This window comes from Ceratotherium simum, chromosome 1, assembly GCF_057802395.1.
Source record: "Ceratotherium simum simum isolate JZ-2026a chromosome 1, ASM5780239v1, whole genome shotgun sequence".
NCBI lineage: Eukaryota > Metazoa > Chordata > Mammalia > Perissodactyla > Rhinocerotidae > Ceratotherium > Ceratotherium simum.
Genome location: NC_141900.1, coordinates 4,438,909 through 4,459,094, shown reverse-complemented (window position 1 = coordinate 4,459,094; position 20,186 = coordinate 4,438,909). Strand labels below are relative to the sequence as shown.

Sequence of the window (20,186 nt, the reverse complement as noted above, 5' to 3'; positions counted from 1 at the left end):
GCCAGGAGACTTGCAGACACCGCAGAGACAGCACCTACAGGGAACCAGCCCTTCTCTTGCTGCTAACAGCCTTAACTGCTATTAACTGCCCAGTTCCTGTGCTGTCTCTGCTTTCGCAGATGTCCTCCTAAGTGGCGGGGGACCCCATCAGCCACACTTGCATGGGTGGGGTAAAAGAAGGACCAGCCTGCGAGTCCCCAATGGGCTGGAGCGATAGGCCCTGTCTGCATCCTCAGCCCAGCCTGGGACCTGGCAACAACACACACAGGAGTGACCCACTGTCTACAGCACGCTGGCTCCCAGCCAGGACACGTGGGCTGCAGAAGCCACATGTCCGGCCAGCTCAGTGAGGCCGGACTTCCGCAGGGAGACTTACCCACTGAGGGTGTGAGCAGAGGTTTGTCTGACGGGCAGATGTGCACCCAGAGGGGCCGGGTGACATCCAGTTGAAGTCTGTGGCATTCAGGATTTTGGGAGCAGGCAGGAGCACAGCAACAATAGTCTGGGGACAGAGGCAGAAGTCTGGCTCCTGCAGCGTGTGCTAGGGTTAAAGCCCGCCAAATGCCACAGGACACGCACGTTCCAGAACCTGCCAGCCTCCCTGGGGGCTCCAGTTGGACCCCTGCCCTCTAGCTGCTTCCTCCTGCACAGCCTTACATTCGAGGTGCAGCAAATAACCACTTGGGGGTGCCCAGGGAGAAGCTTCAAATGATACATTCTCCACGGAGAGTCCATACTACAGCCTCCAGCGCATGAGAAGATGGGAGGGGAGGGTGTCTGGCTCTCAGCATCGGAAAGAGTGCACTGGCTCAGTGCATCCTGAATGACCTGATTAGCAACCATCAATTTGGGGTGAATCTTAGAATATCTGGGAAGGAGACTACACACATACATCAATACCATGGTTCCAACATGCTTCCTCACATCCTGCAAAGTCACATAACTCACGGCCATGCAGAGCTGAGCAGCATGAGTGCATGCCTCAGTGTGCTGTCAGCAACAACCTACCTCGAGCCTTTAAAACAATCGAATACTGGGAATTGGCCACACTGATGTATAAGTGTTAACGAGTCAACTGCGGAAACCCAGGAGTCAGCGACGCCCCAAGACTCAACCACCACTGGGCTGGGGGGACCTGAGGACAACCCAGAGGTGGTTACTGCCAGACTCACCTGAGACAGGCGAGGACCCTGGATTCTCCCTTCCGCACCCCCCAGTCTCCCAGCTGGGCCCACTGCATGACTGACCCCAGAAGGAAGATAAGGAAGACAGTAGCCAGGAGTGCAGCCTGCAGGAGCAGTGCAAGGCCAGGGGTGAGTGGACCTGAGGCCAGCGAGCTGTGGGCAGACAGGCGGAACAGCCTGTCTTAGACACAGAGCTGCATCATTCCCATCCACAGGGAGGTGGACCCAAATCCATCTAGCTAGCATGGTGGAGAACACACAGGGAATCAATGCAGTGTGACTAGGCTGATGTAGGAGGTTCCTGAAATGTGGCTGAATGTAACTGGGGAATTGTGTGTGTATATATGCATATTCACGTGTGCATTTACTTCTCCAACTCCTGATATCTGCTTCTTTGGTTTTCAGTAGTCTCTCATTATACGTGGTGTACAGAATTCTAAAAACACATCAGGAAATGATTTTTCTGGCACTATAATCAGATTTCTTGCTTAGTGATATGAAATCTGACGACTAGTAGACTGTAAAAGTCTGAAAATTTTCCTGAGAAAAACTTTAAATATTCAGAGGAATGTTCTTAAAGAAAACCCAAATCAGGCTAATGTGGTTGAAAATGTTCCAATAGGGCTTTAAAAAAAAATTTCCTGTGTAGTTAATGCAGGATTCTTTGCCTCTGAAATGCAACCCAATTCCCCAAATTCTTACATAAAGTGTGCACGAAGTCACACAAAAGGAGATTTTGACAATGATTTTATTTGCAGCAACTATGACCTCATCTTCGAGACTTAGGGGACTTCAGGCCATCGAGAGGCACTTCTTGATGAAGTAGCCCACGAGGCGCTGAGGCCGCTGCTGGTACTCGGCCAGCACCTCGTGAGGGCTGCTGATCTGGTCCCCTTTCAGGCGGTTGAGGAGAGTGACACACACCACAGCCGCTGCAAAGAGAAAGCCCACGTCAACACAAAGACTGGATTTCCAGCTTAGTTCACCGAGACAGACGAGGTGTCACTTCTGCTGTCGGCTCAGAAGGGGCCAACAGCGGTGTGTTGGTAGATGGAAAACACAGAAAGGCTTAGAAGGCCTTCCAGGAGGCAGGAATTCTAGAAGGCAGAGCTGGGCCTTCTAGGAACTCAGGGGAGGATTAACCCCAAATCAAAAATCCAGAGAGCTCTGAAAGCCAGCTTCACTGCAGGGTTGGCAGCAAAACCTGACCTGAGCTGAGGTGGGTCTTTCGAGCATCCTTCTCATCCCACTTAGCGGCATGCGAGTCATGGCAGAGACACTCACAATCCTGCATTTGACCGCATGACAATCAAAGGTGGTCAGAGCACAGGGGTGAGGGATGCACCCCGTCCAGAAACACGCCTTGGGGGTGGGGTGGGCAGAAGGCAGGTGCTGGTGGGGGGCCCAGGAGGAGGATCCGGAGGAGGGCGTGGAGGCTGAGCCAGTAGGGCGGAGGAAGGGAAGAGGACTGCGGCGACCAAATGCCCGCCTACCTCGGAGGCCACACGCGCTGCACATGGCAGCAAAGACTGAGGACTCCATCTCAATGTTCCGGACGCCGGCCGCGTAGGCCGCCCGCAAATACTCCTGCTTGTCCTTCTCCGTGTAGGAGCAGAGAGCACCGTCCAGACGGCCTTGCCCTGCAGACACGTGGAGATGCGCCAACGCTGACTTGGGTGCACGCACCACACGCACATAGTAGTTCCTTCCGCATGCCAACACCATGTTACCCACCAGGACACAGGGACACTTTTGATCCCTCCAGGCCCTGCCTGCCCTGGAGCCCAAACTGCCCGCTCAGAAGCAGAGTGTTACCACCACCGTGGAAATGTTGACGAGAGAAGAGCCAGGGGCGATAGGGAGAGCCCCATGCAGGAGACCAGCCCACCACTGGGAGGCCACGCCCATCCCTCTCACCTTCATAGAAGTCCAGGGTACACATGGTATTTCCCACGACCGTGGTGAATTCACTCAGGTCTGTGGACCACTGCATCAGCTCCTGCGCAAGCTGCTCATCCAGGTCCGTGCTCCGAACAACTCGCTTCCCCAAGACCACCTGCTCGAACTCCGGCTTGAAGCAGGCGTCCACTGCCTGCCGGGTAATGACCACAGAGCCAGGCTCCAGACCTGAAGGAAGAAGTAGATGTCACGGCCACTGGGGGCGGAAAGGGGCACAGCAAAGCACATGCAGAAAGGAAAATGATCCATCTACGCACCAAAATACTGAAGCATCAGTAACGTTCTAAAGAGAAATAGGTAAGGATCCATTTCCTGCATCAAATGTTTTCTTCTGATGATAAAGGTAATTAATGCATAAACATTGCAGAAAATACAGAAGAGAAAAGTACAAAGAAGAAAGCAGAAATTGCCAGGAACCTGCCCATCTTGTGCTAAGTGTTTTACGCCTTCCCGTACTCACCATTTGTAACTGTCGGGCACTCCATTACCAGGATGTGTTTAATTGGTCCCTGTTTTGTACCTTTTAATTATTTAAGATTTCAAGTAAATACAAAAGTAGACAAGAATAGTATAATGAACCCCACACACCCAAACCCAGCTCCAACAATTACCGACTCCTGACCAATCGCATCTTCCTCTGGGACTGATGCCTTACTGGGGCCCGGGCATCCCTTCCCAAGTACGTTCATGTTTGTGGGGACATTGTTCTGCTCCTTATTCTTTGGTCTTGTAATAACTTTGTATGGGATTTGACCATGAGCCTTTCTTGATACTTATTTTAATGTGAACCTGGTTTTTCTAAACATCTAGGAAGGAGGAAGAAGTCAGGAGATCTGTCCTGGAGCCCCAGGCGGCTCCAGGGAGACGTAGGAATGTGGCAGAGCACTAAGACCTGGCTCTGCTTTGCTCCCCTGTGAATGTGTGTCTGGATTTTCTCTCTTGCCATTTTGGTCCCTGTCTGGTTAACTCAAATTCTGCTCTTAGCAGGTTCTCCCCACACTGAGGCTGGACCTGGAAGAAAGCTCGGGCTGACAGCTTTCATGAGTTCATAGGGCCCAGAAAGTTCAAGCCCCTTCAGATGTTAGCATCACCCTCAAATCAGAGCGTGCAAACCCCCTCCCAGTGTCAGCTGCTGCTCCTAACACAGGTCCTGCACTTTCCCAGAAGTACCTGGTGGCTATTTGGGGATTGCTCTGTTCTCAGAAACCTGTAGCCACCCCATGCTTCCTCTCGAGCGGGTGCCCATACCACCCACCCACCCACCATTCCTATTTTGGGATTTGTGGGGACAGTGTGTCACACTTGGTCATCAATCTTGTCTGGGGATCTAGGGTTTGGCTCTCTAACTGATCTGTCCATTTTTATGGGGCAACTGCAGGAGACAAAATCTACACCACTCCCTCCAGAACTCTCTCTGATCACCTATTTTAAAAATCCCTCCAAAGCAAGAACTCAGGAACGATTTGCTCGAGTTCTTGGCAGACGCTGGCATGAGTGCACAGCTGTAAGTATCTATCTGGTCAATGGTATCAGAGACCAAGCCTGCAGGACCCAGACAGCTCATGGGCATTGGTATGTTTTCCCGAGAACAACTTCTTTAAACATTGAATTATAATCTGCAAACACAGATTCTGCATATCAATTTGTCAGTATAATGAAATGAGAAAGCCAGATAACGCATCCAGAAGATTTGGGGTCTATAGCAATCCCCTCTCATAGTCAGAAAACCTAAATTTGAGAATTACTATAAATCCAGGAGAGGCCAGGCCCAGACAGTCAGAAACAAATGGACAGGCTGGGCCGGTAACAGCAAGGCTACTGCAGGTGGCTTCCGGCAGCTCCAAGCTCCTGGGTGGGAGCGAGAATTGCTAGGACCCAGTTTTCAGCAGAAAGACTGGCACAGAATTGGACAGAGCAGGAGAACTCATCTAAGACGAATTTGCCAAACAGACTTTGGCTTAAAACCCAACACAACTTTCAGCATTTTGCTTTCTCCTTGCATCCTATTCTTTCTTTGCTGTCTTTGTGGTGTTTAAACAAAACCAAACAAAACCACGTTGAGGGCTGGGGACTTTTTAGGTAACTTAAGGACACTTATCTCAATTTTGTTTTCCATCTCTCTCTTCCCCTTTGACTTTCCTGACGGTTTTCTCACAAGGTGCTTCAAATCCTTGCAGGAATAGGGAGGAGAGGTGAGCAAAGGAAAGGAGAAAGGCAGAGAAGAAGGGGATTAGAAAGAATAAGAGAGATGATTGAGCAACAAGAAGGCACAGGGTATAACCCAAAGGACGCGCTTCTGCATACGCACGGCCTGGGGCTTTCCACTAACATTCCTGGGGTGCAGCCTGGGAGAGCGGACTGAACAAAAAAAATAACAAAACAACCTTCTTTTCATGCCTCCTGCTCATGAGCTTCCTGGAACAAAGCCAAGGAAGAAGATCTTGGCGCTCAAGCCCGCCCCACACTGGCCTGCTGCAAGGTGGCTCCAGGTCCTCGTCCACTCAAGGCTCGCCACAGACAGAGGACCCTCCGCACACTTACCTATCCCACCAGAGGTGCCGATGCGGATGATGGTGACGCCGGAGCACCGGGCATGGTACAGCAGCTTGATGAGCTCGTGCAGCATGATTGCAATGGAAGGAATACCCATACCGTGCTGGAACCAGGAAGAAACACCAAGGTTAAGCCTGAGGTGGTGCCTTTGAGTGTTCTGTGGCGCATTTCAAACTGGCAGCAACAGCAGATATACTTCAAAACGTAAATTTAAAACTATTAACACTTTGGGAAGCGTGAAGGTTTGCACGAAGCTGTTGAACAGATGGCCCCCTTTGATCCACACATCCTGTGAAACAGGTAGCAGCTGAGGACTGGAGGGTCAGCATGGAAGCCACAGCCCACTACTGCTAGGTAACAAACAGCCCCACTGGCACTGGAAGCCCTGCACAAATGCCCACCCCACACACACCTGTTGGAGTTCTAGCTGTTTTCACTTTTCTCCATTCACTCTCTGCTTCAGCCAAACTAAGTAAGTGGCTGTCTCTCAGGCCCCTGGACACTGATGCTTCCTGGTTCTGCCTGTGCCATTTCCTCCCATCGGAGTCTCTCTACCCCTCGCCTCCTGCCCTTCTTTAGAGGCCCTCCCAGTGCCACATCTTCCACGATACCCCTTCTGGGATGCCCTCAGCACTTCCAGGTGCTGCTCCTAAGGCAGAAGCATTCCTTTGAGAATGTGTTTATTGCGGTGTCTTGCATAATTTATGCTTCCATGAATTATCTGGACTGAATAACATCTTGACTCACTGGTGTGTTCTGGATGGCTGATGCTACCAGATGTCTCAGCTGACCAGAGAGAGAGGAGTACTCATCTCAACCACAGGGATAGCCTTAACTCTCTGTAGCAACCAAAACTAGAAAACGAGAAGGTTTTTTTCGTGGAACATCAAACATTTCTGTGTCCACTCATTGCTAAATCAGTGAGTATGAAGTAACTCACTGTGAGGTGGCAGAGAGGACCTAGGCCTGGTACCTGGCCGTGGCCCTCCTCACGGCCTTGGTCCAGGCAGCTCACCTCCTCCCATGTCTCCACCCTGAGACCTTCACCGTGTGTATACAGCTGGGTGTATGTGGACATATGTTTGCATTTGCGTGTGGTCTCTCCTAGAGGCTGGGCCTGGAGGGCCGGAGCCTGGGCCCCACCATCTCTGCAGCCCCGCTGCGGGCTCACTTGGTCCCAGCCTGATGGAGTAAACACCTGGTCTATGTGTGTGGAGGGCGGGCGGGGAGCTTGCAGAGCCCGAGCACCGAGCCCCCACGAGCAGCAGGTACTCACACTGACAGACAGCACAGGTCCCACTTTAAACATGGCGTAGCGGTCCGTCCCTGCACAGATGTTGGGATAGTCCACTCCTGGGCGGTCAAGGCCCAGCTCTGAGGCCACATATCTGATGAAGGCTTTCATCCGGGAAGGGCTTCCCCCAACACACACAAACTGCAGACAGAGAGCAGAGTCACCGTCAGTGCAGGTGCAGCACACGGTCTACACAGAAGGTCTTCAAGGGGGGTCCTGACCAGCAACATCAGCATCTCCTAGAACTTGCTAGAAATTCCAGCTCCCTGGTCCTAGCCTGGACTTGCTGTGTCTGGGGAGCCAGCAGTGTAACCCTCCTGGTGATTCTGATGCTCACTCGAGTTTGAGAATCCCCGGTTCATGAAATCACCACCCAGTGCAAGAGGCCCCGGCAGTGCAAAGCAACCGGCTCCACAAAATGCAGGAAAACCAGACCCTCGCTCTCTCTAGGAAAGTAATTCCAGGTTCCATGCCTGCCCGGTCTCCGTCCATCATGTGGACAGCAGCTCGCTGTACTGGAAGGAGCCTGGGTTTGCAGTAAGAGGGTGCAGGCTCCTCACTATGCCCCCAGGGCCCCACAGCCCATCTGTAAAATGGGCCTCTAACCGCCGCCTCTCACCTGGCCATCCGAGGGCCAAATGGTCAACGCATGGAAAGAGCCAGGGGCCCAATGGGGGCTTGAGAAGTCGTAGCTTTGGGGGGTGGGTGGCTCTCAGAGAAGTAAAACCTTTAATCTGCAAAGCACCGTACACGAAAACTTACTTTTCATTTTGTCTTATATAAGAAAACAAGTAAATAAGCCAGTTTTAAGGAGTTTGATGATCAAATAATTATTAGTCTCTAAACACAAAAAAGAAAATTTCTATAAGCCTAGAAAAAATTATAGTTAAACTTAATGGAAAAATGAAAATTGAATCAATTAAGGACACATGGAAAGTCGTCCCACAGTTGAACACCACAAAAGACCACAGTGGCTGATGGGACACAACTCCCGTGGGATATGATGATCCCATGTAACCACAAGGCACTCCAGTGTCACTTGTTTGTTTTGATTTGAATTCTAAACATTAGTCCATCTTTACCCACAGGATTAGACATTTTAAAAGTCCTGTGTAAGGACAAATCAGAACAGAGGAACTTAAGACTTTGTAGAGAAAATGCACTGGAAGCTGCATTCAGCAAAATAAGCCATTAAAGGCAATTAAATAGTATCAATACGCACCCTAAATTACAAACAACAGACACATCATTATTCCTACTTAGTACCCCTTGCTCCTCTAGAAAATGTTCTGTATCTCCCTTTTCCTTTTCTCTCAATGAAGCATTAGCAAATTTATTTTATACTGTTTCCATTATATACTAAATTTGTAAGAGATTAACTAGGAACCAATATGGCTGTACTTAAACGATAATTTTTACTTGCTGATTTACGTACTTGAAAAGGAACAATTTAAAAAACTCTGTCTGATAAGCATGTTACTTCATGAGCCTGTCCTCCGTCACCTCAGTCTCGGGGAGGAAATCTACCTGTATCACCTACAAGCAGGTTGATCTCAAGACAAATCCCAAGACGGAATCGAAAGCCCTGCTTTTTACCTTCACATCTCCAAACATAGCCGGGAAATCATGTGTGGTGGTGCTGAGGTTGAAATGGTAGAGAACATCTTCTTTCATGGTTGCTACATGTGGATTGCAAAGTTTTACGAAGCAGTCACTGTTACAAAACAGGAAAGCAGAAGGTTTATGGAACACCAGTGTCCAGCGGCCGACATGATTACAGAAGTGCCCTCTGTCAGTGAGATGCATGCAGCACATGGTGGGTAGCGTAAGATACCCTAGCATGGCAAAGCCTCCCACTTCCCTGTCTCCATTCTTTCCCCTTCTCCTTCCCCTCAACAGCCCTCTTCATACCCAGGGCCCCTGTTTGGAGGGTGATCAGAAAGAACTCAGAAGAGCACAAAAAAGTACGAAGAACAAAATGCTACATTACCCCTTATCGAGAGTACACCCAGTTGTGACCCACCTCACGTTCATTCAACACATAAACTTGACTGTAAAATTAATATGTTCACCATAGGAAATATGGACAGAAATAGAAGAAAAAATTCCTCTAATTCTCCCACCCAGAGATAACCTTTCCAATCTTACAAGAGATAACCTTATATTTCTTTTTCTTGTCTTGTTGCACTAGCCAGCACTTCTCCTGTACAATGTCCAATGGGAGTGAGGAGATAAGACACCTTTTCATTTTGGTTTCTTCCAATATGGTTACTAGAAAGTTGTGTGGCTCACATAATTGTTTCTACCGGACAGCATGCTGCTGGCCTAGTATAAGGGTCAGCAAACTTTCCAACATAAAAATCCAGACAGTAAGTATTTTTGGCTTTACAGGCCATATGGGCTCTGTCACAACTTCTCAACTCTGCTGCTGTCACATGAAAGTGGTCACAGACAACACCCAAATGAGTGTGGTTGTGTTACAGTGAAACTTTATTTACAAAACTAGACGCCTAAGTCTAGATTGCACCTTCACCAGACAAATCCCTTAGAGCAAACCCTAAACACGCCTTTGACGTCTGTGCCCTCCTGACTCCCACAGACAGGTGCACTGCCCAGCAGGAAACCCAGGCCTGCCAGGTGCCAGGGGCACAGAGGGAGATAGACATGGATCCTTGGCTCAGAGCAATCAGGACCTTCTTTTTCTTCCTTCTCAGTCTGACTTTCTGCCCCAGAACCCACTGATCATGTTTCCTCCTCAATCTAACTCTCAAAGAAAGAAAAAAAGATGCAAGAGATGAAAGTCTCAGCGGCCTGTGATCTGGAATACCATTACATGACTTTACACGGGCCAGCTGGCACGTTCTCACTCCTGTTTAAACGTAGCCCAGCAAGTCAATACACGGCAGAACTCCTGCCATTCTGTGCAGGGAGATGCTTCACTGTGACTCAAGTCCCTAAGGTAGTGGCCTCTTCCTAGGGGGTACCAGTGTTCGGCAGGTATGTCTAATATCTCAAAATCCAACTGACAATGTACATTTCTCTACCAAACAGATGCTCTGAATAGCTATAATGCCAATTTCTATTTTTATTTATTTATCGTTGTTTTGGGTGTGATAACAGATTACCTCCCAGGAAAACAAGTTATCTAAACTATTAGTAACTCAGTCATGAGCTAATGCCTGCACTGAGTACCTGCTCTGCTCTGGTCACTCGGTCAGACCTAAGAGATCACTCTAACACAGTTCCTGACTCCATTATGCTCAAAATCGAGTAAGAAAAACAGACGTAAGCAAAACAATTACTGTACAGTGTTAACTGCTGTGAGCCAGAGAAGGCGCAGCGTGCAGGAAAGACAGCGTCTGACTGAGTCCAGAGCAGAGCTCGGTCACTGCAGCCCGCAGGACACAGCCAGCCCACTGGCTCTTTGGGGTTCTGTTGGGACACGGCCACGCTCATTCGTTATATGTGGCTGTTTCCGTGCTACGGCTATGCCGGCAGAACTGAGGATTTGTGAGAGAGAGCTAATGCCCCAAAGCAGAAGGTCTTTACTCTCTGGCCCCTTCTCACCACTGGTTTAGAGGGATGTGCAAGATTCCTCACGGCGGATACAAAATGGGAAGGCCACTCCAGATAAAGGGACCATATGCACCAAGGCAGGGGTACCTGACAGAATGGGGTGTTTGGCGTGTTCCGTATCAACAGAACAGAACCGTAAGTGCAGGTGCAGTGGAGCTGGTCAAGACTGATTCAGAGGAGCTTAGATGCCATGCTTGGACTTGGGACAGAAGTCAGTGAAAGGTAGGCAGATACACATTCTAGAACTATCACTCCTAGAGAGCCTATGAAAGGCTGACCAGCGTGTTGGCTCAACGCCTGGAAACCCTGGATATGTCTAGCCCAAGCTTCCGAGCAGGCAGAAGGAGGGCTTGCACTGAGGTGCTGGGGATCAGTGGAAAGGAATCCTTCAGGAGCTAAAAATCGACTGAACTTACAGGTCACATTGACTGTATCTGTGGGATAAAGAGAGCCTAAAATGAGTCCAAGATTTCTGGCTTTTATAACAGTGGGGTCACCAAAGTGAGGGAATCCATGTGGTGTAAATTTAAGTTCAGAGGTAAGATATGGGGTCACCTTTGAAGGCACTGTTTGAGGTGTGGAGGTGTCTAAAAGGAAGTTCGGCTTCCTTTTCGTTTGAGCTGATAAAAGGAAGTTGTCTATCTGCATCTTGGTGTCACTGCAACTGGGCGATAGTTAAAACCGAGGGAGAAAATTAGAGGGCCCAGCGTGAAAAGACAGCCAAGAACAAAGATGCACACGGGGACCCTGTGCTAGATCACCAGTGGTCTCAGAGCTGGTGTTTGTAGCGAGTAGCCGGGTCGCCCGCCATGAATGTTTTAGACAATATAAGTGACATCTGCCCACCACTTCTACCTGTCCTTTCCACTGTCTTTCAAATTCCCAAGAGGCAACATTATTATGCACCACATGGATTGCTGGAGACACCAGCTATGCTGTTGGAACTTCCTGCCTCTACTTGCTTGCTCGTGCTCCTCAACTCATTCCCACCAACCGAGCCAAATCTCCGCTCCCCGGAGTTTCCATTAACGACATGTTTTCTTACTGCTCATTTTCCTGGGTCTTTCTTTTTTTTTTTTTTTTTTGGTGAGGAAGATCAGCCCTGAGCTCATGTCCATGCCAATCCTCCTCTTTTTGCTGAGGAAGATCAGCCCTGAGCTAACATCTATCGCCAATTCTCCTCCTTTTTCCCCCTTTTTTCTCCCCAAGGCCCCAGTAGATAGTTGTATGTCATAGTTGCACATCCTTCTTGTTGCTGTATGTGGGACACCGCCTCAGCATGGCTAGACAAGCGGTGCGTCGATGCGTGCCTGGGATCTGAACCCGGGCCGCCAGTAGCGGAGCGCTAAGCCATGAGGCAGGCCCCTTCCTGGGTCTTTCTTTAAGATTAAATACTCCTCACTAGTTTTCACTTGTATTGAAAGCCTGTCTTCCCCTGGCGACACTGTCCCAGTGACTCTCTGCCCCAGTGCTGGTCCTCGTCTGTCTCCTGCCCCTAACTGAGGTGCCCTCTGCTCTGCCCTCCAGGCACAGGGATGTTCTCTCCTCTGAGATCTTGTCCATTCTCCAGTTCTCTCTCCAGATGATGCTCATTATACCTTACCTATACCTTCTTATAATAATTATCTATATAATTAATGTAATAATTTTAATTATCTTTTGTAACAAAAATCTTCTGGCGACGGTGACTGTGTCTTATTTATCTCTGAATCTCTGCAGCACAAGCATGCAGCAGATAAGCAAAACAAGGGTGAAATGGCCCTTCCCTGTCTCATCTATCTTATCTGCCATTTTATCTGTCCCCTGTTTTATTTCATCTATTCTCTGTTCTGTCTGGCACTGGGCATCAACAACAGACACCCAGGCTCCAGACTTGGAGAGCTCTGGGTTCTCTCTCTCTTCTATATCCCGTTGCTTCTTCCTTTCATGTTTCTCAAATTTCCCATCCTATTTCCCTAGAATGGCCTCCAAATTAACTCATACTCGAATATTTTCAAAAGGCTGATATAGAAAGGATAAGCACAAAATATTAAAGACAGACAGAAGGATCTTTTTATAAAGAGGAGGGTGCTGGTTGACTGTCACGGGCAAGTGTTAGATTTCAGACATCTCTGGGCCGATCCATAAAGCAGCATCATTTATGGACTGTGCTGAGGGCTGCTCACATTCCTGCACCCAGGGCAGAGATGCTGCAAACCTCACTCAGCAAGGACAAGCAACCTGCCCAAGGCACAGAGCCACAGCTGTCTGCCCCTAACCCCCGACCAGCCCTTCTAGGCCACCTGGCTTTCCAGATTCAGGTTTGCTTTACTCTCCTGGGGTGGGCAGGCCACTTTTCAGGGGACGAAAAATCCCGGAGCATGCGTAGTTAGGACAATAACTAAATTTTCCCAAAAAGTCTTTCTGATCTCCATGCCAAGCTGAAATTCTGACATCGTAACACAGCCACAGCATCTGAAGCTCCTTTAATGACAATTGCGTTTAATGTAGTTACGTTTCCTATTCTCCTTCAGGATGCTATGAACACGCAGAGTACCAAATAGAAGGAAGGGCTAACCAGCGACAGAACTGACGAAACAGGATGTGATTAAGACGTTGTCACATATTTCAAAATAGAAACCTTTCCTTGTCTCTTTGATTCCAGGAAGAGGAGGAGAAGGAAATAGTGTGTAACTGTGAAGACCAACAACGATTTTAAAATACATAAACTGGACACGAACCATAATGAACGGGAACATGCTCAAACTTAATTTTTTTTTTTTTTTTTTTTTTTGGTGAGGAAGATCGGCCCTGAGCATCTGCCAATCCTCCTCTTTTTTTGCTGAGGAAGACTGGCCCTGGGCTAACATCCATGCCCACCTTCCTCCACTTTATATGGGATGCCGCCACAGCATAGCTTGACAAGCGGTGCGTCAGTGTGCACCCAGGATGCGAACCAGCGAACCCCGGGCCACTGCAGTGGAGCACGCGCACTTAAACACTTGCGCCACCGGGCCGGCCCTAAATTTTTTTTTTTCTTTGCTGGGAAAGATTTGCCCTGAGCTAACATCTCTTGCCAATCTTCCTCTTTTTTTCTTCCCCACACATGGTTGTATATGCTAGTCATAATTCGTTCTAGTTCATCTATGTGAGCCACTGCCACAGCATGGCAACTGACAGATGGGTGGTGTGGTTCCGCAACCGAGAAGTGAACCTTGGCCGTGGAAGCAGTGAGCACCGAACTTGAACCACTAGGCTGTCAGGGCTAGCTCTCAAACTTATTTTTTAAAGGATTTTAAAATAAGTCAAAGACATATTACTTACAAAATGATTTCTCTAGTCTACACACAATTTCAAGTGAATTTATCTTGCTTTGTCACTTTACTGATTTAACAAATATTCATTGAGCACCTACAATGTAAAAGAAACATGTGAGATGAAAAATGAACAAAAACTGGCTTCTGATTCCAGGAGTTTACCAGCAGGGAAGAGAAAACACTACGGACTGTTATACAAACTGGCCCAGGTGTCCTAGGCCAGGTACTCAGGTGGACTAGAAGAGATGAGGAGGGGGTCCTGGGCAGGGAATAAGGGAGAGCTCGGGGAACCTCAGCTGAATCTAACACCAGCCACATGTCAGGCCCTGCCCTGGGCGTGAGGAATACAAAGATTAGTAAGATGGAAGGCATTTGACTTTGTGGTAGAAATGATTATTAATAGCTGGTACATAATAATTTAGTTAATGCTCACAACCGATGCAGAATTTAGGTTCTATCAGAATCCCCATTTTAAACGTTCACAGCCGCATCTTAATAAGAGGCTGACACACACGACAGTAAAACTATTGAGGGAGCGTAAAATCATTACTAAGCGAAGAGAAGGAGTAGCTTTCCAGCTGAGTCACACACATGGCACTTGATGTCCAAGGCTCCTTTCTCAGCCTTCATTTCAACCACCCCGGCCCCTCCACCAGCCCCTGAGGTCCTCAGCCTGAGGGGCCTCAGGAATTTGGGCCCGGGCATCTGTGGCTGTCAACGACTGAAGCACCAGGGAGACTAGTAGTTCAATTGAAAAGTTTTCTCTGCACGTGATGCAGAGACGGCAGCCCAAAACATGAAGACAGACCTCAGAACCCACGGAGAAGGAAGGAGGGGGACAGGTGTCCATGTGGAATTACCTAGACAGTGACCACCCTGTGAGAGGCTCCAGAGAGGCCTCAGGAGGTCACAGAGGAACTCCTGAGAAACCTCCCAGGAGGGAACCAAGGAGCCCATGGCGAGGGCTCCAGGGGGCCACACACAACGCAGGGCACTGTCCAGGTCAGAGGCCAGCAGAGAGAGGCCACTGCAGCGTGACTCACAGGATCTCCCAGTGGGTGGGGAGGAAACAAGAAAAATCAGTGGACTTAAAGTCCACGTAGGAATCAGGATGAAGATAAGAAATTCTTGCTTTTCCAGCAATGTAAAAACAAACATAAAAGAGAGGCCCTGAGAAGAACAAACCAAAATTAGGAAAACCTGCAAAGAAACAAGGGAAGTATTTAAGATTCAGAACCAAGAAAGAGCTGAGAGAGAAGCAGGGGACTGTGTTTCGGGAGAGTGGTCAGGAGTAAGATGAACCCCACCGGGCACACGTCTGCACCCGGGCGTCACTCATCCGGGAGGACACAGTCCAAGGGCTGAGAGCTAGGCCCCGGTGCCGGAGCCTGTTAGCCATCTCGATGAGGAGCCTACCCCGTCTTACCCCTCCAGGCCTCGGGCTCTGCCACAAGAATAAGATGTGTTCACACATGTCAGCTCTCAGAAAACTGTGGCACAAAGTAATCTCGATGAACACAAAACCCAGCCCAGCCACAGGCGGTCGGAACCTTACTTGTGATTTTCAAGTTCCCCTGAAGAGGCCATTCTCCCAGCTGAGGCAGGACCCTAGGAGAAAACAACACAAAACAGTGTTCAAAAACAAACTGAAGCATATTAAAGATGTTAAGAGTTCATCGGAGCACAAATCAGTCTAATGGGACAGTGGCCCGGAGCGCTCCTCCGAAGGGAGCTGCAGAGAGACAGAGAGAAGGCGCGGAAGCAAACCGAGGAAACCACTGATGGGCTGCAGCTTGAAGCCTCGATGACTATTTGAGGCTGGCTGTCCTCAGCGTTTTGATTTTGTAACCTTGAGGCATTCACAGGCTCACATTTTGGTTTGCTAACACAGGCTGCCTCGGCATTAAAGCCCCCTCAGTCTAGTGGCCTCCATGTTTAATTAATTTAACACTAGTGAATCCCCCAGTAGAACCAAGGTCACCCTGACAGCGAGGCCACGCTAACCTGTGGAAGGTCAGTGCAATCAAGAGGAAGTCTTTACGAATTTACATCACAGGTATGTATGTAAACGTCTGAGTCAGAGGGTTGCTAATTTCAGAGAGGAGCTAGCAAAAATGGGCCAAAAGCCAAAGGGGGCTGGCATCTCATACTTCGGTAGAAAACCTCTCCTCACTTCCAGGCTTCCCAGCCAAGACCGCCTTGACCCAATAGACCAGCCTGGCTGCCCCACCCTTCTAGAATCTTAACTGTCCTCCGTCATGTCTCCAGGACAGCTCAGGTGAGAGGCAAAAATCAGGGTAAAGGCTCCAGCTCTCAGGGACATGCCTTGGAAAGGAGAGGGACCTGAGGCGGGTATGACTCAACCCTCTGCCCTGCCAGCACTCCAAAGCCAGAGGCAGGAAAAACCACACAGACATAACCGCAGTGATTTTACTGGGGCTCCGCAATCAGAACACTGACCTAAGACCACGTCTCCTTGTGGAGAAGGGCAGAGCTGAGCTAGAGCACCTGCTGGTGAACTCGTTCGAGTCCCCGAGAGCCTTGCACCTGCCAGGTTCCCAGTTCCCCCAGGCCTGGTGGGAAGGGCACGGTCCACTTTACAGACAGGAAAGTGAAGCTAGGGTTTGGCAACCAGGATGAATGGAGTCTGCGGCATACAGCCAGCCCATTACTCCCAGGACAGGTTCTCGACCTGGTATCTCACAAGACACCTATGAAAAAACTAGAGCCCACCAAACAAAACTCCAAAGGCCCCTGTTGGAGAAAGGGATTTATAACTCTTATTACCACAGTTAAATACTGACCATTTTTAGCAAATTCTGAAAACCAGAGAATATTATAAGAAGTGAGTTTGTGTAACAGCTAGATCTTATGTTAGCATGATGGAAGCCATCTTAGGGAAAGGAAGCAATATTGTGACTCTGACTCTGACTCACTAGTCTCTGAGAATACATTCTAGCCTGCACGTAGCCTAGATGATTAAGCACCTGTCACTTTTACAAAATACATGATCTGCTACTATTATGACTCCTACTATCATAAGATGATGACTTTATTTTCCGAGTTCCCCAGGAACATGACGACCTCCAGAAAGAAAAACTCTGCATCGGTACCCATCCTGAATGACAGAAGAAAGAGATGATGTGGCACTTTGAAGTTTGTCACACCGAATGGTGGGTGTCCCTAAACCCCCTCCTTCCCTGCCCATTTCCCCTATATATTCTGTATGACTTTAAGATGGCTTTTTAGGACACTAGTTCACCATCTTCCGATTGTGCTGGCTAATCATATAAACTTTCCTTTCTCAACCACTGACTTGTTTGCAATTGATTGGCACTGGATTGCCCTGAGCCGAGCGAGCCCTTTGCTCGGTTACAATTGTAGGAAAAACTTGCCTGCATTTGTTGCCTTGTCTCTCTTCACTGGGCTTTGTCTTCTCTAGGCATTTATAGACACCTCTTTGGAAATGCCAGCCTCTCTCAGTCCAGCTAAGGAGAGCTGAGGAAGGCAATGAAGTTCAAAAGAGGTACTGGCCCTCACCCCACACCACCAGGGCCACAGGTCAAACGCAGGCAAAGGGGAGGAGCGGGGAGCTGGGGGCCTTAAGGGCAGTGGTTGCCCATGATGCCTGATGGAGGGACCCTGGGTCATAGACTTCTGTTCTGTGATATTGTGATTAAATATATATTTGGTCTTAGTCCCTTTCTGGCTCATGCTTCCAAAACCCAGGGAATTTCCTAAGTGTTGAGAGTGATTTAAAGTGTCTTTTGTTATGTTAATGAGGCACCTTGGAAAGCACTTCAGATGGGGGCTGGTTGCCAAGGGAACCCACCAGGTGATTAGAAGGTTGGAACTTTCAGTCCCACCCCCTGACCTCCGGGGAGGGGAGAGGGGCTGGAGGTTGACTTGATCACCAACGGCCAATGATTTAATCAATCATGCCTCTGTAATGAAGCCTCCAAAAAACCCAAAAGGACGGGGTTTAGAGAGCTTTCAGGTTGGTGAACACGTGGAGATTTGTGAAGAGTGGCGCCCGGAGAGGGCATGGAAGCTCCTCGCCCTTTCCCCATACCTTAGCCTACGCATCTCCACCATCTGGCTGTTCCTGAGTTATAGCCTTTTATAATAAACCGGTAATCTAGTAAATAAAATGTTTCTGAGTTCTGTGAGACACTCTAGCAAATTAATCAAACCCAAAGAGGGGGTCAAGGGAACTCTGATCTATAGCAGGTGGGTCAGAAGCACAGGTGACAATCTGGACTTTGACTGGAGTGTGAGTGTGAAGTGGGGAGAGCAGTCCTGTGGCACAGAAGCCTTAAGCTGTGGGATCTGATGCTATCCCCAGGTAAACAGGGTCAGAATTGAGTTGAATTGTAGGACACTCAGCTGGTCAAGGAGAACTGCTTGGTGGTGTGGGGAAAACAAACTGGAATTTTAATCAGTGATCAAAATCTTAGGTCATAATTTGCTTTCAGCATCCATCAAACAGATTTACAAAGACATCCCAGCTTCTGAAGAAGTCTGGTTTTCAGGAAACACAACCGTCAGCAGCAGCACCCTGCCGTCCCTGGCTCTGAGCTCTCCCTGGGGTCCCACCTCTCCTAGCCCTGCCAAGGTCATGCGGAGTGGGCTGCATATTCTATGTGCAGCCTCACCTTCCTGGGCAGCCAGCTCACAGCCCTCCTTGCTGGGCTCTCACTTCACCACTGAGAAAAGAAACAGTGCCTGGGGTCATGCAGAGTCATGGTCTCCAGGGCCAGTTTCTGTGGGGCAGGCAACGTTCCTCCCCCAGCAATATGTACCTGCCAGGCGGCCCTTTCTTCCTTTGGGGGTGGGGAGCTAGAAAGAGGAAGAACTAGGGGCGCCTTCTGGGCGTGCAGCAGCTGAATCAGAGAATGCACGGTATTCCCCAGAACGCTCACCAGAGAATCCAAGCCCTATTTTCCAGAAAAGGGAACCAGGCTGCAGAGAAGGCGTCTGGCCTGCAGAGAAAGTGTTACTCCAGACCTTGCTGCTTTTCTTGCCCCTGTAACAGAGGATCCAGCTCCCTGCCCAGTCCTTTACTTCGTGCTCCTTCCTGAGTCTGCTCCCGGACCTGTTTACTCCAGCACTCTTGGTGCTTGCAGGTGCTCCCCTCCACGCTCTGAGCCTCCCCAAAACTTACTCCTCTCCACGCCCCAGCCCTGCACTCGGTGAGGTTTTATTCAACCAACTGTGTGCAAAGAACACCGCAGACTTTTGCAATGCTCTTTTGCAAAGTTCTCTGTTAAATAACTTAGGATGTCTGTAGGCGGAGTGATCACGCATGCAGGTTTGCCTTGGGAGTCCTGGCAAAACTATCAGAACCGCAATTCACTCTCAAAAGATCTGGGTGTGAAGGATAAATCATATGGTCACCTCACCCACCCACTGAGGACGTGAAGGAAGTGTCTCCCCTTAGACCAGTTGGAGCAGAGGGTGGGAACAAAAGCCAGTCCACCCTCGAGGCAGGTTACTCTTGCAGGGTGTGGCCCCCTACCCCGCACCACCCCCTGCCATCCCCCCAACCCCCAGGTGAGGGCCGGACAGTGGGAAGAGAGTGGGTATTCACTCTGGTAAAAGGAGACTCGGGTGATAATTCAGAATGAAGTAATAACAATTCAGGGACACAGCGCTATGTTTGAATTTCAAAAGAAGTTTTCAAGATAAAAAAAAGTGAATAAGGCTGCATTTTCTCCAACCTTCGAAGGAATCAGGAAATAAATCTAGTGACTGTTGCAGTCCCTGTACTACTGAGGCCAAACTTTGGCCGAAAAGGGTTTAGTGAAGAAAAGGAGAGGAGTCCCAGTCCCCAGGGTCCACTGCCCGTCCACTCAACTCCAGGTGACAACTTAAGGCCCAGACAAAAGGCCTCCTCAAGGCCCTGTCTCAGCCACAGGAGGGAACACCTGAGGGACTGCCTGGCTACTCAGCTGGCCTGGCTTCTGCACGCTGAGGACAGAGGATAGGGATTCTCAAGCACTACCCTTGTGCAGTTTAACTAGGAGAGGTCACACATAGAATTCAGGAAATATTTCTGACAACTTCTTTTTAAATTGTTTTACTGAATTAAAGTTATTGCATACCCTGGATCTTTTTCCTCCAACAGCCGGTATGTGGAATGCATTTCCTAAGGCTATGTGCTTGACGTTGTAAAATGGACTTGCAGCCTCAGCATCATCTTGTAACCACAGGCCCACTAGGACCAGCTCAAACTGACCCCATCTTATCAACAGAGTTATTAAGAGGTTTATTTCAGAAGCAGTGAGCAAAAAATTTTGCAAGTCACGTAGCCAGAACATGCAC

At 49.1% G+C, this 20,186-nt stretch overlaps 1 protein-coding gene across 3 annotated transcripts in view; it reads right to left on the bottom strand.

Annotated features, from left to right (window-relative positions):
* Window positions 1–1,914: 1,914 nt before the first annotated feature.
* The window catches only part of UPP1 (uridine phosphorylase 1), a 21,593-nt gene continuing 3,321 nt past the window's right edge, over window positions 1,915–20,186 (bottom strand). For all 3 annotated transcript variants that reach the window (XM_087431713.1, XM_014793648.2, XM_087431685.1), the window contains exons 2-8: window positions 15,418–15,470; window positions 8,587–8,704; window positions 6,973–7,131; window positions 5,685–5,799; window positions 3,102–3,311; window positions 2,678–2,824; window positions 1,915–2,116 (exon numbers count right to left, since the gene is read on the bottom strand). In XM_087431713.1, the coding sequence (XP_087287839.1) occupies window positions 1,977–2,116; window positions 2,678–2,824; window positions 3,102–3,311; window positions 5,685–5,799; window positions 6,973–7,131; window positions 8,587–8,704; window positions 15,418–15,449 (921 nt within the window). In that variant the 5' untranslated portion in view covers window positions 15,450–15,470 and the 3' untranslated portion in view covers window positions 1,915–1,976. The remainder of the gene's footprint in view (window positions 2,117–2,677; window positions 2,825–3,101; window positions 3,312–5,684; window positions 5,800–6,972; window positions 7,132–8,586; window positions 8,705–15,417; window positions 15,471–20,186) is intronic.